Source organism: Leuresthes tenuis, unplaced genomic scaffold (assembly GCF_036924035.1).
Source record: "Leuresthes tenuis unplaced genomic scaffold, fLeuTen1.0.hap1 SCAF_16, whole genome shotgun sequence".
In the NCBI taxonomy this organism is placed as follows: Eukaryota; Metazoa; Chordata; class Actinopteri; order Atheriniformes; family Atherinopsidae; genus Leuresthes; species Leuresthes tenuis.
In genome coordinates, this window is record NW_027325370.1 from 20,637,173 (window position 1) to 20,651,439 (window position 14,267).

Here is a 14,267-nt window from a genome sequence, read left to right on the forward strand (position 1 = left end):
TATGGATTATTTTTGAGTGCGCTTTTAGCATGTTCTGTTGTGTAACCATTTCCTGCGCTGGCCAGGATGCTCAAGCAAAAGTCCAGTCCCTTGGCTGAATGAACGTTAGATGAATTCAAAAATAGATTCCATCATCTGTATTGGAAACTTGAGCTGAAACTCCTGATCACATCAAATCAAATGTAACGAACACAGAACTGATTTTAGCACAATGATGTCAACTTAAGACAGAGAAGCAGAGCAATAGATCAACTTTTGTTTGCATCCTCTCACAACAACTAAGAGGCTTGTTATCTCTGAAGCACAGGGAAAACAAAGCATTTTTCTTTTGCAGATAAAAACATTGATAATGAAACATAATAAAGTGAACCTCTCACTGTGGAGCGGCAGAAAATTGCCGCCCCAAACCAAAAGACTAACTGTGTTCTGCTTGATTGCTCCCAACTAATCAAGATCTTCCTCCTCCTGTCCTCCCCCTGCTGAAAAAATGATGATCAATGGCTTTTGTAGATAAAAGACATCAGTCCGGGCTGTCACCGTGGTGACTTGTTTTCATAGGTAATGATGCTAAATTACACAACTAGGAATAAGGGATGCTACTAAGTCATCCATCTGGGATTAGTTTATATGAGCTGCCATTGGGGGCATTTTTCAAACCCCAGTCCACTCAAACATACATCTTTGTGTTCCTGACCTGTCTCTCTTTCTCTCTCACTCCCACACGGTCTCACACAGACACACACACACACACACACAGTTCGCCACGAGCTACTAAAGGGGACATCTCATTCTTTTATCCATCGCGAGTCATTGTGGTGGTGTCAGCTGGTGCCGTCTCTTTTATCACACTGGAAGCTAATGGAAGACGCAACTGCAGGAGGTGGGGGAGAGAATGCAAGCTCTCTCTCTCACACACACACACAAACATAAATACACACTGAGCCGTAAGAGGCAGGGGAGATGGGGCGAGCGGGCACGCCAGGCCCCGCGGCTAGAGCTGTTTTGTGGTGATGCTTTTCTTGCTCGCTGAGGCCTCTCTATCAGCTTCTCTTTCTGACACTCAAAAAAAAAATAAAAAAAATAGCACAGAAGGGATTCAGACACTTTTCTCCTCTAATGTCTTTTCCTTTTTTCTATTGTGATGATTAATCTCTCTCTCTCTTTTTTTGCTGGATGTCATCTTAACCCAAAGCAGCTGAGGAAAGGTTTTATTTAATCTCACCTGGCCTCATCCGTCCTTGTAAATGTATTGGTTTCATATTTTCTTAATTCCTATGACTGGAAATGCTCTGTGGACAGGGCTAATTCACAAGGGCGGAAACAACAGCCAATTACTGCAAGAGGATTCAAAGCAGCGTGCATCTTTTGATAGGGTAATTGACCTAATTTAGTGGCAGTGTTGTCAGAAACACTGCTGCATTAAAGACACATGCTATTAGGGATAATGCCAGGCAGGTATTGTATTCATATTTTCTATAACTCTTTATTTTTTCAGTCTTTTTCTGTTTGTATAACATAACAATCGTGCTTTATCATTTGACACCATTTAGATACATATCATGTTTATATTATGTTTTACATTAGGCAGTGAGACAGTTAAAAATATACAAAACAATATTGTTTAACTAGACATAGTTTTCTATTTTTTTTAATATAATCGTCAGTATCTTTATCATCATCATAATTTCATATATTTCTGTAAGATATGTGCTTTAGCTTCTGTGATCAAAATATTATTGCAGAAAACAGCAACTCCATTTTTTCAACATTTAGACAATAACTTCCAATGTAGTACAGACATTCACAGTTACATGTTTTACACAGTACAGTTTTACAACAAACTTCCAGAGAAAACTGTGGTAGAGTAACTTTATACAAAATTCACAGGACATGAACTGGAGCCATTTCACATTTTCGCTCAGTTGTTTTGCCTTTCGAAGTAAACATGTTCCGTTCTACCAGATGCCTTTCACAGTAGCTGCCACAGAAGCAAACTAACATTGTCCTAACACGCCATGGCAAAAGTCTGGGGAAATTAAAGCTTGATGCTTTTTACTAGTAAAGCAAAGACAACATAAACAAAAAGAGAAACAGACCACCTGCTTACTGGCCTGCACTTATACAACTACATATGTATTGCTGAATACATATTGATCAAAGTATGATTGATCATGATGACACATTTAGAGAAAAAAATTCAAATAAATCATGACTGTACTCAAACACAGAGTTGGTCCCCTTTTTTTGTGCTAGCATACAACATATTTTGTAGTTCTGCCCAGTCATGTAAACAGACTATGGCTTGGCTGAAATTGGTGCGCTGGCTTAAGGCCTTCTCTGTCCTTCTTCTTTTGATTTGTCAGGAGACATTTTTAGAAAGTTTTCAATGATGTTCCTGAGGAAAGCATGCAAAACGTAAACAGGATTGACTGTCAGCATTAAGGGATAGTTAATGTTTGTAAATCACTTTTCTAACCCTGTTGCTTCTTCTTCTTCTTCTTTTTTTTTTTATTATTGTACTTCTTTGTACCCTGTGCTTTGCCAACCGAATGCTAAATGGCATAGTTTTTGCTTTTGTCTGCCTATTGATTTTGGTCCTCCATCACAACACATATAGTATAAAACATCCTAAAAATAATTCTAAAAATGCTTTGATCACATAAAAGTTTTCTCTCTCTTTTTTTTTTTTTTTTTACTGAAAAAAACGGAAGGAAAAATAACAGTCTCTCTCACACACAAAATCTTTTGCACCACATACTGGATTGCTCCAGAGCTCTCATCGTGAACTTCTTATTGGCATTGTGCTTACTCAGATCTCCCTGTCTGCCTTGCGGCTTGTAGTTTGCCTCACAGAGAGCAACGTTTGGAAAAGAGACAACTGTGTGAGGTTTAGTAAACATCCACAGAAAAATTGACGCCATCCTTTGCACTCTTCAATGATGTCAATTTTGTTCACTACTTCATCTACTATATTCACACGGTATTTACTTGATTCATTAAGATATTTAACAAGTCTCTAATCTATATCTCTAAGATTTTTTTCTTTTTTCACAGTATAACACAGTATGTTTACATGTTTTATTCAGAGTTACGCTTGTACTTGTGAACACTAACAGTCTTTGATATTGTTTTCAGAATTCAAACCAACAATAAGACATCATTGGCTTGATTTTACAAATGCAGAAAAATGAAACATGGTTGGAAAATCTGTTTTGATCACATATTGCCCCTGGAGGTAGGTGAATCAATTAAAATCTTGGAAGTCCCTTGTAATGTTCTCTTTTGTCTACATGCTCCATGAGGGTTTCTTTGTTGTCTACACATTGGCCTCAGCATTGGTTAGGTTAGAGGTTGGACTTGCTGGGTTCGGGGGGTTAACGGGCTCTGTTGGGCTTGCTGGTTTGGGTGGTGGGTTGGTTGGACTAACAGTTGTGGTGGTGGGGTTAGCCGGACTGGCCACAGTGGTGGTTGTGGTGGTGATAGTGGCGGTAGGACTTGTGGCTGGAGAAGTGGGGGCTGGATTAGCTGGTGGAAGAGCCGCATTAGCAGGTGTAACAGGGCTGGTTGAGTTGACAGGAGCCGGACTGGTGGGGCTTACTGGGTTTGCAGGAGCAGGGTTGGCAGGGCTAGCGGGGTTGGCTGCATTGGCAGGGCTGGACAGATTAGCGGTGTTGGTTTCTGCTTGCTGGTCGGGTCCGTTTTCCTGTTGTCGCCTGATTACTGCAGGAGGCTGGAACATTATCCGAAGTCGCTGGAAGAGAAACACACAACAAACTGATTACACATGAGAAAGGGAATATAATGATACACACAAAACTACATCACGTTCATCCAATAAATTAACAACAGATAATTTCCTTCCTACCTCCTTGTAAGTGCCCTTGAGCCCAAGATACATATACACCATGTATCCGGGTATGAGAACCATGGAGGACAGCGCCATGAGCCAACCTACTCCCTGCCCCCAGCCTGGGAACACATAGTCTCCCATTTTGAGAGGAACCATTTGTATGGCGCTGAACAAGAACACCCCCTGTGGGAGACATGAGACGCTTTATGCATCCTGACACATCTGACTACAGGCAGCACTGTCTCGGTCTGACATGGCTGCAGGCAGATAATATTGACTTTATTTATTGTTCCATTTTTCATGTCATGACTTTAGATGTACTGTTCTATTAGCTCAAAGTACTCACACCGACAATGAGAGGGGTGAACACAAGCCAACACATCTTCCACCATATACAAGGTTTGTAGCCAATCATCTCCTGGATGTTATCGTAGAACTTGTTCACACCTGCCAGACAAATTAATCTCTTATCAAAATATTCATATCCAATTCATTTCAATTTGCTGCCGATCTGCCATGCATGATAATAAGGATGGTGACATGGAACACACGAGTGCTTTTGACCTCGAGGCTGAGCAGATTTTGAAGCTTACAGGTTTTACCCCAACATATTTGAGATACATCAAGTTGCCAAATTGTAAAGAGAAATATCGCTTTTAATCTTAACTCTTAAATCTTAAAAAGTGACAACACATACCGTAGAACCAGGATATGGAGATGCATTCAAAGAAGACCAAGAACAGCAGACACATTCCACTGGCGGAGTAGTAGTCAAACAGTTTGAACACATAGATTCCTCCCTGTTAACAATGTGATAGAAAAGGCTTTTTAAATACTTAGTGTGTGTAAATGTTTTGTGTCTGAATTTGCAGTCTTGTATCTTTTCATCACATTTGAATTTCCTTTACTGATTCTGTGCCATGTATATTCTGTTGTGAGGAGAGAGGGCCCTGCTGTACCTGTGTGATGTTTGAAAGTCCGATCACATAGGAAACCAGGCAGACAGCAGCGATGAAGATCTCTCGTCTACCTCGAAGAACTCTGGGGAACTCATCCACGAGGGCGGTGATGAAGCCTTCAACAGTGCAGAACTGAAGGACAGGATCACGGAAATAGCTTTAGGCATGAAAATGAAATTGTGCACTCTTTGCACCTTGCTCGTCAGAGAATATATTCTAAATCTATTCTTTACAAAAAAAATGCAAAGATTTTGCTGTTTACATTGTACTGATGATAAAAAAAAGAACAAAGGAACAAAAACACATTTATAATGATAAGAAGGATCAAGAATCCACTAATTGGAAGTAATTTTGTTAAGATGAAAAAAGAACTGTTGCTATGCCATTTAGAATAGTGGTTGTAATTTTGTATATTTTTTTTTTTCTTTGAAGAGCATGTGGGCACAGCTACTGTGGCCTTCAAATCACACACAAAATAAAGAAACACAGGCAGTGGGACCTGCGGGCACATGGAGGTGATAAAGTTGCATTAAAAATACTTGACAGCTAATGTCAAAGCCCCAATATATCTGTCCAGCAGAAACAAATTGCACGCTTATCATGCAGGAAGCCGAGGTGAGCCACATGAAATGTACCTGCTTTTAAATATTTAGGTCAGCCCGTGAGCAGATCATCTCCAAGCCCCTTACCTGGCTGTCTATCCCCAGCATGAGAAGCATGGAGAAGAACAGAATGGCCCAGAGAGGAGACACAGGCAGCTGGGTTACAGCCTCTGGGTAGGCCAGAAACGCTAAGCCAGGACCTAGATGATAAACAGGAGATGTTTCATATTTCATCAGCGTTACTCTAACAACTGCAAATGCATGTTTTCATGTAGAATCAGCTAAAAAAGCCATGTTTATCTGTCAGGATCAGTGACAGTATGCTAGAAAAACTGAGATATAAACATTACAGAAGAAAGCAATCAGCTGTTACCTGAAGCTGCTACATCGGCAATGTCTTTCTTTGTCACATGTGCCATGAAGCCAACAATGGAAAAGATTACAAAGCCAGCAAACATGCTGGTACATGAGTTGATGCAGCACACAATGATAGAGTCCCTGAGGAGAGGAAATACAAAATAGGGCTGTTAAATGTTTAAAATCGACTGTTTTTTTCTTTTAACTTTCGTCTTGTTTTAACCCTGAAAACTACAGAGGGCCAGCTGTGGGACTGCATAAATGCTCCTATTCATTTTGATCACACAAATGTTAAGCTGAAAAAAAAGCTTTCTTTATTGCAAATAGAAACTTATTCTTTTCCAGGACTAAAATAAAATCATTAAAAAAAATCCAAAATTGCCATGCATATATCACAGAAATACAAATCTGCTGAAACAAGCAGAGAAAAAGCACAAAATGAATGCATCTCCTTTTTTATATAACTGATTGTTTATGTGACCTAGAACCACAGGGCCGTGAGACAAAATGCTCAGGCACTACGATGATAGTTTTCTTTTTCCTCCTGCATAAAATGGAAAGAAGCAGCCTTCAGTTTAGATCATTATTATATTCGTGCCTCAAATTCACTTTAATTAGGCATCTTAAAGGCTGTTACCATGCACTCTTATATCTCGGGGCATTTATATGGTAAAATGGCAGCAATTTGATTACTGCCATCTTCAGTTATTACAGTTTGCCTCATACAGTAGCAGCTTTCTCTGTCATTGACTCATAAATGACATCCAGCTCTTGAATCATCACCAGTCTCACCTGTAAACATCGTTTTTGAAAGGATTATAGCTGCCTAGAGCTATAAGTGACCCCAGTCCTAATCCATAGGAGAAAAATATCTGGGTTGCTGCATCCAGCCATACCTGACAAAGGAACACAAGATTTTAGGTGAGGCTGAATTCTGCTCCCTCAGGTATTAAGTGCATAGCAAGTAAATCATATGATGATACATTATTACCTCAGATTCTTTTAGCTTTTCAAAGTCAGGCGTGATATAAAACAAAATTCCCTCTCTAGCTCCAGGTAGAGTCACCCCACGGATGAAGAGAATAAACAGCATGAAGTAGGGGTAAGTAGCTGAGAAGTAAACGACCTATAAAATATGAAGCAGTTATCAGCAGGGTAACATCATTGCATTTTCAAGGAATATAAGGGAATAGTCATATGGAATTCTATATGAAATAGTTACTGTGGTGCATTAAATTTTCATGAGGCTTGTAAAGTTTCTTTATAGTTTCATAACAAAAAGGTGAAGAAAGACATTTATTAAGCAAATAATTCACCGCAGCTTCCTTTAGAGCCAGCTCTCTGTGTCTCACTGCCTTCGCACCACTGTGCAAGGATTTTGAGAGCAAAACGTGGAAGGGGGTTGGGGTACACTTTGACCAAAACAAATTTTGTTTGTCATGGTCATGTGATGAACTAGACTTTGAAAATGTGGCATCACATGGGAGAGAAACTGCTCCAAGTAAAGGGGGAGGATGTTGCCAGATTGTGGGGTATGGCTGATTGTTGCTCCTCCTATCATGAATTCACACTCAGTACAGAAAATATGTCAGGAGAATTGGAATTAGGGGAGTCACCATGAGGCAGAAAAGGATTAGGGAGCGGGAGTTTTTGGTCTCTCTTATTTCAAAATCAATCTGGACAATGCTGTCTGCAGTCCTGAAAGATTGATGAGGTGATATTAGACTGTTTAATATTGCATAGCTGTCACACACCCCTTATTAGAACCAGTATAGCATAGGAGGTCTTGGGTTGACAAATCTGCCAAACAGCTTACCTTCCCTGTCCAGCCAACCCCTTTCCAGATACAGAAGTACACAAGGACCCAGGCAATGGCCAGTGTTATTGCCAGTGGCACCCGAATCTGCCCTGGTTTTTCCAAGCCATCAGTCATTTGATGCATATTGCGCCTATAAGTCAGAGCAAGCAACAATAAGACTATTATAGACACAGAGGAATACGCATGCAGCAGTGGGGGCTGTCTTTTATGCCGCTCGGGGAGGCATGCAGGAGAGTGTATAACTCTCTGACTGATTCTCTAACTGTTGTGAAAAGCAAGAGAGAACAGTCAATATCTTACTCCCAAAACTCCATCACAGCACTGGTGAGATTGGTGGTATCTGCAATGGAGTAGTTTGTGTAACATTTGTCTGTGTTCCATGGATTGTTACATGAGCTCCACGGAAGATCCTGGATGAAAAAAAAAGAAAAGATTATATTCTTGATAATAGCTTTTTGTAGTTTCTTCCAGATATCGCAGCCTGCATTCCTTACAAAGTTAACCTTATGCTGCTATCATCTTTTAAATACCTCACTCTGTAATACTTACAGTGGTGAATGAGTTGTACAGGTAGTAAATGGCCCAAGCAATGATTACAATGTAGTAAATGTTAAGCCAGAAGGACAGGACAGCCGCTGCAAGGCCCACACCTATCATAGAAAAATTAATTAGGTTGTGTGTGTGGCCTCGGTAAATCCTGATAATTATTTCCGTCAATGAAAAAAAAAACGTGTCAGCACACACTGATCCAAACATGTTGTGTTATATACCTTTAAACACAGGTGCAAGTTTCCACACACCAAGCCCTCCAATGGAGGTGTATTGACCGAGGGAGCATTCCAGTAGGAACAAGGGGACCCCGGCAAATATGAGGGTCAAAAAATAGGGAATCAAGAAGGCTCCTGGATGGACAAAAGTAGATCAAGTTATGCATTTAAAAACGAGCGATGCTCCGCTAAAACTGCGCTGGCGCATTACTGAAACACAGCAACGTTAATTGATTAAGATTGCAAATGCGACTGGGTGATCGGAATGAATCATTTTCATGTTATCGACACAGTCAATTAGGTAAGCTCGACAATATGAATCGCAGCGGTGTCTGGGTTGTGCAGTGTGCATGAATTAGCTGTGAAAAAAAATTGTTTACCTCCACCGTTTTTTCCACAGAGATAGGGAAATCTCCACACGTTTCCCAGTCCAATTGCATAACCCACGCAAGACAGGAGGAAATCAAATTTTCCCGCCCATGTTTCTCTGTCAGGCAAGTCCTTTTTCTGCTTTTCGGGTTTCACGTCCAGTGACTTGGGCTTGTCATTATTCGTAGCCACCTCGTTCAGTTCTGTGACTTGTCCATCCGTTTTGGTGCCGTTCGTCGCCATGTCTCTGGATTTGGCAGAGGTCCTGACAGTAGGACGAGGGGCTTCAGCACCAGTCCACGTAGACAGCAGCTTCGCGGTTTTTAGCACTAACCTTCGGACCAAATGTCTTGAGATGAAGCCTGTGCACCCACGGCTCGTCAGTCGCCGTTAACCTACAAGCGTGATCAGAGTAACCGGTTGTTCAGCGGGCGCGGAAAATGTGGTTACCAATTCAACAAAAATGTACACATTTTTAACTACATTCTTTAACCCCCGCAGGAGTACGATGGAACAATGGCAATTACATCCAAAACACACACAGTCCGCTTTGAAATACGCATTTGAATTCGCAGACTAATGCATATCCTTATCATTTGGCACTATGGTGAATTTTTCATTCATGTCAGACTCAACAAATGCCAAAAAAAAAAAACACATTGATGGCAGAGTCATGCTGACTTGCCACAAGTAAAAGACAGACGACAGACTGCACATAAATTGACAGCCAAAACCGGATCAGCAGACACGGTAGCCTAAACAAAGTCTGCAGTCAAATATGGCGAAAAAAGACATGAACGACTGACAGCACAGACAGAGACGAAAAATCAAAACTTGACGACAAATTACAGCCTCCAAAAACATGCTCATGAAGCGCAGGGCGCGCTGTAGCAATAACGGATAACCTCCGAGGATTAAGCACAATTAAGTCCACCAATTACCACCTACAGATTATCCTAACAGTTATCCACATGCATAATTGCAAGCAGCGGGGATACAAATATTACTCAAACAAACTGGAAAACGAAACGCATGGTGGAGACAAAAGGATGCCCAATGCGTAAAAGCTTTACGCATCGAGCTGAACACAATGTTATCCAATTTTAACCAATTCATTGAGAACTGTGCGCGTTTGTCTGCGCACCATTATGCGTCTCCACATTTGCGGAGTCCAACAGACTGGCAAACAGTAATCAAGTCGGCAAGTAATTGGATGTAGCAAGGTTTAAAGATCATCGTGCAATCATTACTCTGACCCTGGCAGCGCATTAAAAGCCTCATTCACAATTTAATCGCTCCAACTATTGCAGTAAACACAAAAGTATGAACCATGCATTAAACTGACCCGTTTATATGGGGGTGGAATAAGAAAAGGTAGGTTGCTCGCGTATAGACAGAAAGAAATAAAAAAAAAATCAGTAACCAGTTTACTCACAATGAATCTGTGATCTGTGCCGCCAAAGATCCGCTGTCTGCCACAAATGTCGAAACGAGGTATCCGTAGATTCCTCCTGTGGGTGAAGTTGTAAACTCCCAATATTTCTTGAAACATAAATGGATTTTACTTCCATTAAAAGACTTAAAGGGACCATGCAGCCTTAACGGTGTCCAAGCAGGAGCTGTCCAGCGGGGAGCAGTGCTGAAGACCAGGAGGAGGAAGAGGAGGAGGAAGAGGAGGAGGCTGTATCAACACGGGAAGCAGGCGCTTCGCCTTGTGCGACTGTCTAACATCAACAACCAGAGACTCAACTCCCATCTACACAGCCTCAATGTCATCTCAAAGTCGCACCCCCCCACTCCTCAACCTCTTCCTCGTCCTCATCTATAGGCTGTACTGACATCACACTTCAAGTCTGCTTGTATAAATTTCAGTATGTTGTACTAGTTTCATTTTAATGATCATTCATGATAACAATTACCTTTATTTTTTTCCCCTTTTGGTAGTGAAGTTGTGTGAGCCAGAAAACCAGGCTAAAATAAATATTTTATATTCCCATTTAATCACTATTTCAATGTGATAGATTTTGTCAGTCGGGGAATTTATTTCAAACAAAGAGTTTTTATCTCACCTTTTTAAAGAGTATTTTTGTATCGTGGCGCCCGGCAAAACAATTGAAACCCCCTCCTTACACACACACAGGAAGGAAAAAAAAATCAACACACCTCCTCCCCCCCGGTGTTCATATGTATGGTCGAGGTGCAAAATGGAAATATATGGGGGGTAATATAAGCAGCATTGTCAGGTCCAAGCGCATGTATTTGGTTGGTGAGGTCAGTCGGCTGGTTGCAAATCTGGTAAACTGTGATAAAGGGAGCCTGTCAATAAAGGGAGGGCACATTGACTGGTTGTCTAACTCTGCCTGTATCCAAAGCCCGACGTCTTCCACTTATAGGGGATGATATGCGAAGGATAAACTCGAGGACTTGCTGGCAATTTGGGGGGGAAAAAAGATGCGAGTGAAAGAAAAAGGGAAAAAAAAAGGTTTAAATACTGGGAATGGGGAAAATGTTACTGGCAAAAAGCAAGGAGTGGATCCAGCCGCGTTTTTGTCTAATTTTCACCTTTTCCCCAAAAAAAGAAAAAGTAGAAGACAAGAGCAGAATGCATCTTTGAGGAGGAGCTCGTCAGTTCAAAGTGAACGGTAAGTGCTTCACTGACATACGGACAGGCCCACTTGTTTGATTTACTTGAATATTTATCACAAGTTTTTTCTTGTGTTACTGTGATGTCACAATGACTTGTACATGTGCTTCCCTCTACCAGTTTGAAGGCTTGCGTGTTGTCCTCGTGCTCATTGTTTTCGCATCCCACACGTGTGCGATGGTGTCACTTACTTTCTTGCGAAATAAACGAGTACTAAAAATGAATAGATTTGTCCTAGAATAGTATTAGAAAATACAAATTTCTCCATAAAGTTGAGCTGGGTGGCATATATGTGCTGAGTGTGATGTAAACTGTTGGAAATGCTCAGGCAGAAAAATCAGGAGCGTCTGCACTCCAGTGTGAGCGCTCCTTTCGCAGGCTGAGAGGGCACCAGATGGCAAACCAATGAGGGGTGAACTAACCGACTAAACGATACCACATGAAATGCAGCATTTAAAATCCCATCTGGGTTGTCGTCCCCGCGGACATGGGGAGTGAAACATGACACATATTTATACACCTGCCGATGGAGCACGCAGGCATGTCCAATAGGCTGGTGACATGCACTGAGCCAGCTGACCCCTTCACCCGGGAGTTTTGCTTTGATTCAGCTCACTACCCTTTTCACCAGCAGTCCTCCCTTTAGCCTCCCAATTTCAATCAGAAGCCTGCACTGGCTCCTCGTGAAAGTCGTGTGTGCTCCATTAGGCTGAAATTACTTGTCCTTTCCTGTAGTGGTTTTCAAAGTATATGACTTAGATTGAGGCTGGAGTTGCCCGTCTTTACAGGCCCAGTGGCTGTAAAATCAGTGTGATGTTTACAAGGTGCCACTGAAGATTAACTATTGGCTTCTTGTCATTTTTAAAAGTTTATTTGGACACGATAATGATGTATGTATTAGATGTGCTTTATCCACTTGTGTCACTATCTATAGATTGGGAAAATGATATCTAGAAATGAGCCAACGTTGTAACAGAATGGATATTTCCACTCTGATTAAACCGCAGTGCAGTGAATCAAATATCAAATTATTTTAAATAAACACAGTTTATTGTAAAAAAATGTGTACTATTAGTTTTTTTTTAAAGCATCTCAGTGTTGAAATTCTCCCTTCAGGTTGCTCACTGTAAACATCAGCTTTCCCCCTTGATGTGGGCACTTTTTTAATGACCCACCTTGAAAAGATTGTTTTAACTGCTCAATAATCTCTATGCTGTTGTTCTGAGTTTTTGTCAGTTTTCGAATGCACGTTCTTGGGCTCATGTTTTTCAGCAGCACTCTGCAATATGAGGCCACAAAGTGAACTGATTAGCATGATGATTAGTCATTAGGATGCTAATCATGAGCGATTCACATATTTTATTCATATTATTGTGGAGTTGTTTTTCTCCTTTGGCTTGAATTGTGTACACATCCTATTTTCGCTCCATTGTAAACATGCAAGTCAGTGTGGTGACTGCTGATAGTTGACAGTCAGAATAATTTTTTTACCTGCAGAGTTTTTTAACAAAATGTTAGAATTAGATAATGCTCCTCAATGGATTTGTTGTACTTACAATGAGAACAACAAGACAGCGATAATGTTGAGTGATGTAGGAAAGCAGAGGAAATTATTCTTTCAAACAATTTTCAGGGTAAATCTAGTTCTTGAAAAGATGGCAAAAAAGCAAGCAGCTAGAAGCAGATGGAATATGTCAAATCAACACAAAATTTAAACAAAACCTTTGCTCTGACAGCAACTCTGTCTTCTACCATCTGTCTGAAACATAGACAAGCCTTATTAAGTGATCACACAAATAATTATGCTGGCAGAATCCTGGATTTTCAGCCTCTTTTCTGTCTGATCTTTTGCTTTTACTATATTTGCTGCTGTACATTTTCCTGACTTCTAAAACCTGGGAGAGTGTATTGTTCAACACCTTGTTGACTGACGCTGGAAGAATTGATAAACACGTATTTCACTCGGGAAATAATACCTAACCGTATAAGCGCTCACTCAGTATTTCAGTGCAGAGCACTAATATGATTTGGTCCTCCCTCTAAGGAACGACTGATGATGATTTACCTGACACACCTGCACATGGTGAGATGCAGAGACGTTCACTGCCTCTCCATGACGTCTTATGTTGTGAGTCGCTGCATTGTGATCTCACCTCTAAAGACATGGAAATCACTGCAAGGCTTAGAGGCTCTTATTTGTCTATGCTTCTTTGGTAAAGCATTTGTTGAGTGTGACCTAAATTGCTATGAAGTGAGTGCATCAGCAGCTCTGTCTCACATGTTTCTTCTTTTCTTCCCTAACGTCTTCCTCTTTACATCTTTTTGTATGCTCCCTGTTCTCTTTCATTCTCTGTCTCAAACACAGACACAAACAGGCAAAACTAGTTAATAAGACATTTTTTAAATATCAAAAAGCTTCTGCCAGATTACCTATATGCCTTGTGAAGTATTGTTGCTTGTAAGAATAAGAGAGCAGGCTGCTAATGATATTTCAGCAATACTGTGCCACGCATGCTCCACATTTGGGGAGCTTTCTGTTTCTCTCCTCAATATATATATTTTCTATTCTCATCGTGTCTTTCAGAAGGGATCAACTATGCAAAGAAGTTAAATCCCACAGCAGTAAATGACTTTTCTTATTTTTCCTGTGTCATAGAATTTGCTGCTCATTCAACAGAAATGCTGTTCCCACAAATCCATACAATTAGACCGTCATAATTCAAGTGACAGCCACCCTGGTTGCGGGTTTAACATATTTGACATGAGCCCATCAGCGTGCATTGATCAGGACACGGACAGCTCCTTGTGCCGATTCGTTGACAGCTCTGTGTGACAGCCAGCACAAGGTGTGGATTTCGTAAACATATGACCTCCACGATAACCAGTATGGGGGCACTGAA

General features: G+C 40.9%; 1 protein-coding gene across 1 annotated transcript; it reads right to left on the bottom strand.

Moving 5' to 3' along the window:
• Window positions 1-2,623: 2,623 nt before the first annotated feature.
• On the bottom strand, window positions 2,624-10,472 carry slc6a1a (solute carrier family 6 member 1a). Its single transcript, XM_072367464.1, has 15 exons — window positions 10,159-10,472; window positions 8,735-9,118; window positions 8,358-8,489; window positions 8,137-8,237; window positions 7,888-7,997; window positions 7,585-7,717; window positions 6,760-6,894; window positions 6,561-6,664; window positions 5,785-5,909; window positions 5,499-5,611; window positions 4,810-4,941; window positions 4,548-4,650; window positions 4,197-4,297; window positions 3,866-4,033; window positions 2,624-3,751 (listed from the first exon to the last, which is right to left on the bottom strand). The coding sequence occupies exons 2-15, from the start codon at window positions 8,964-8,966 to the stop codon at window positions 3,317-3,319; spliced, it is 2,124 nt and encodes a 707-aa protein (XP_072223565.1). The 5' UTR covers window positions 8,967-9,118; window positions 10,159-10,472; the 3' UTR covers window positions 2,624-3,316.
• Window positions 10,473-14,267: the final 3,795 nt, after the last annotated feature.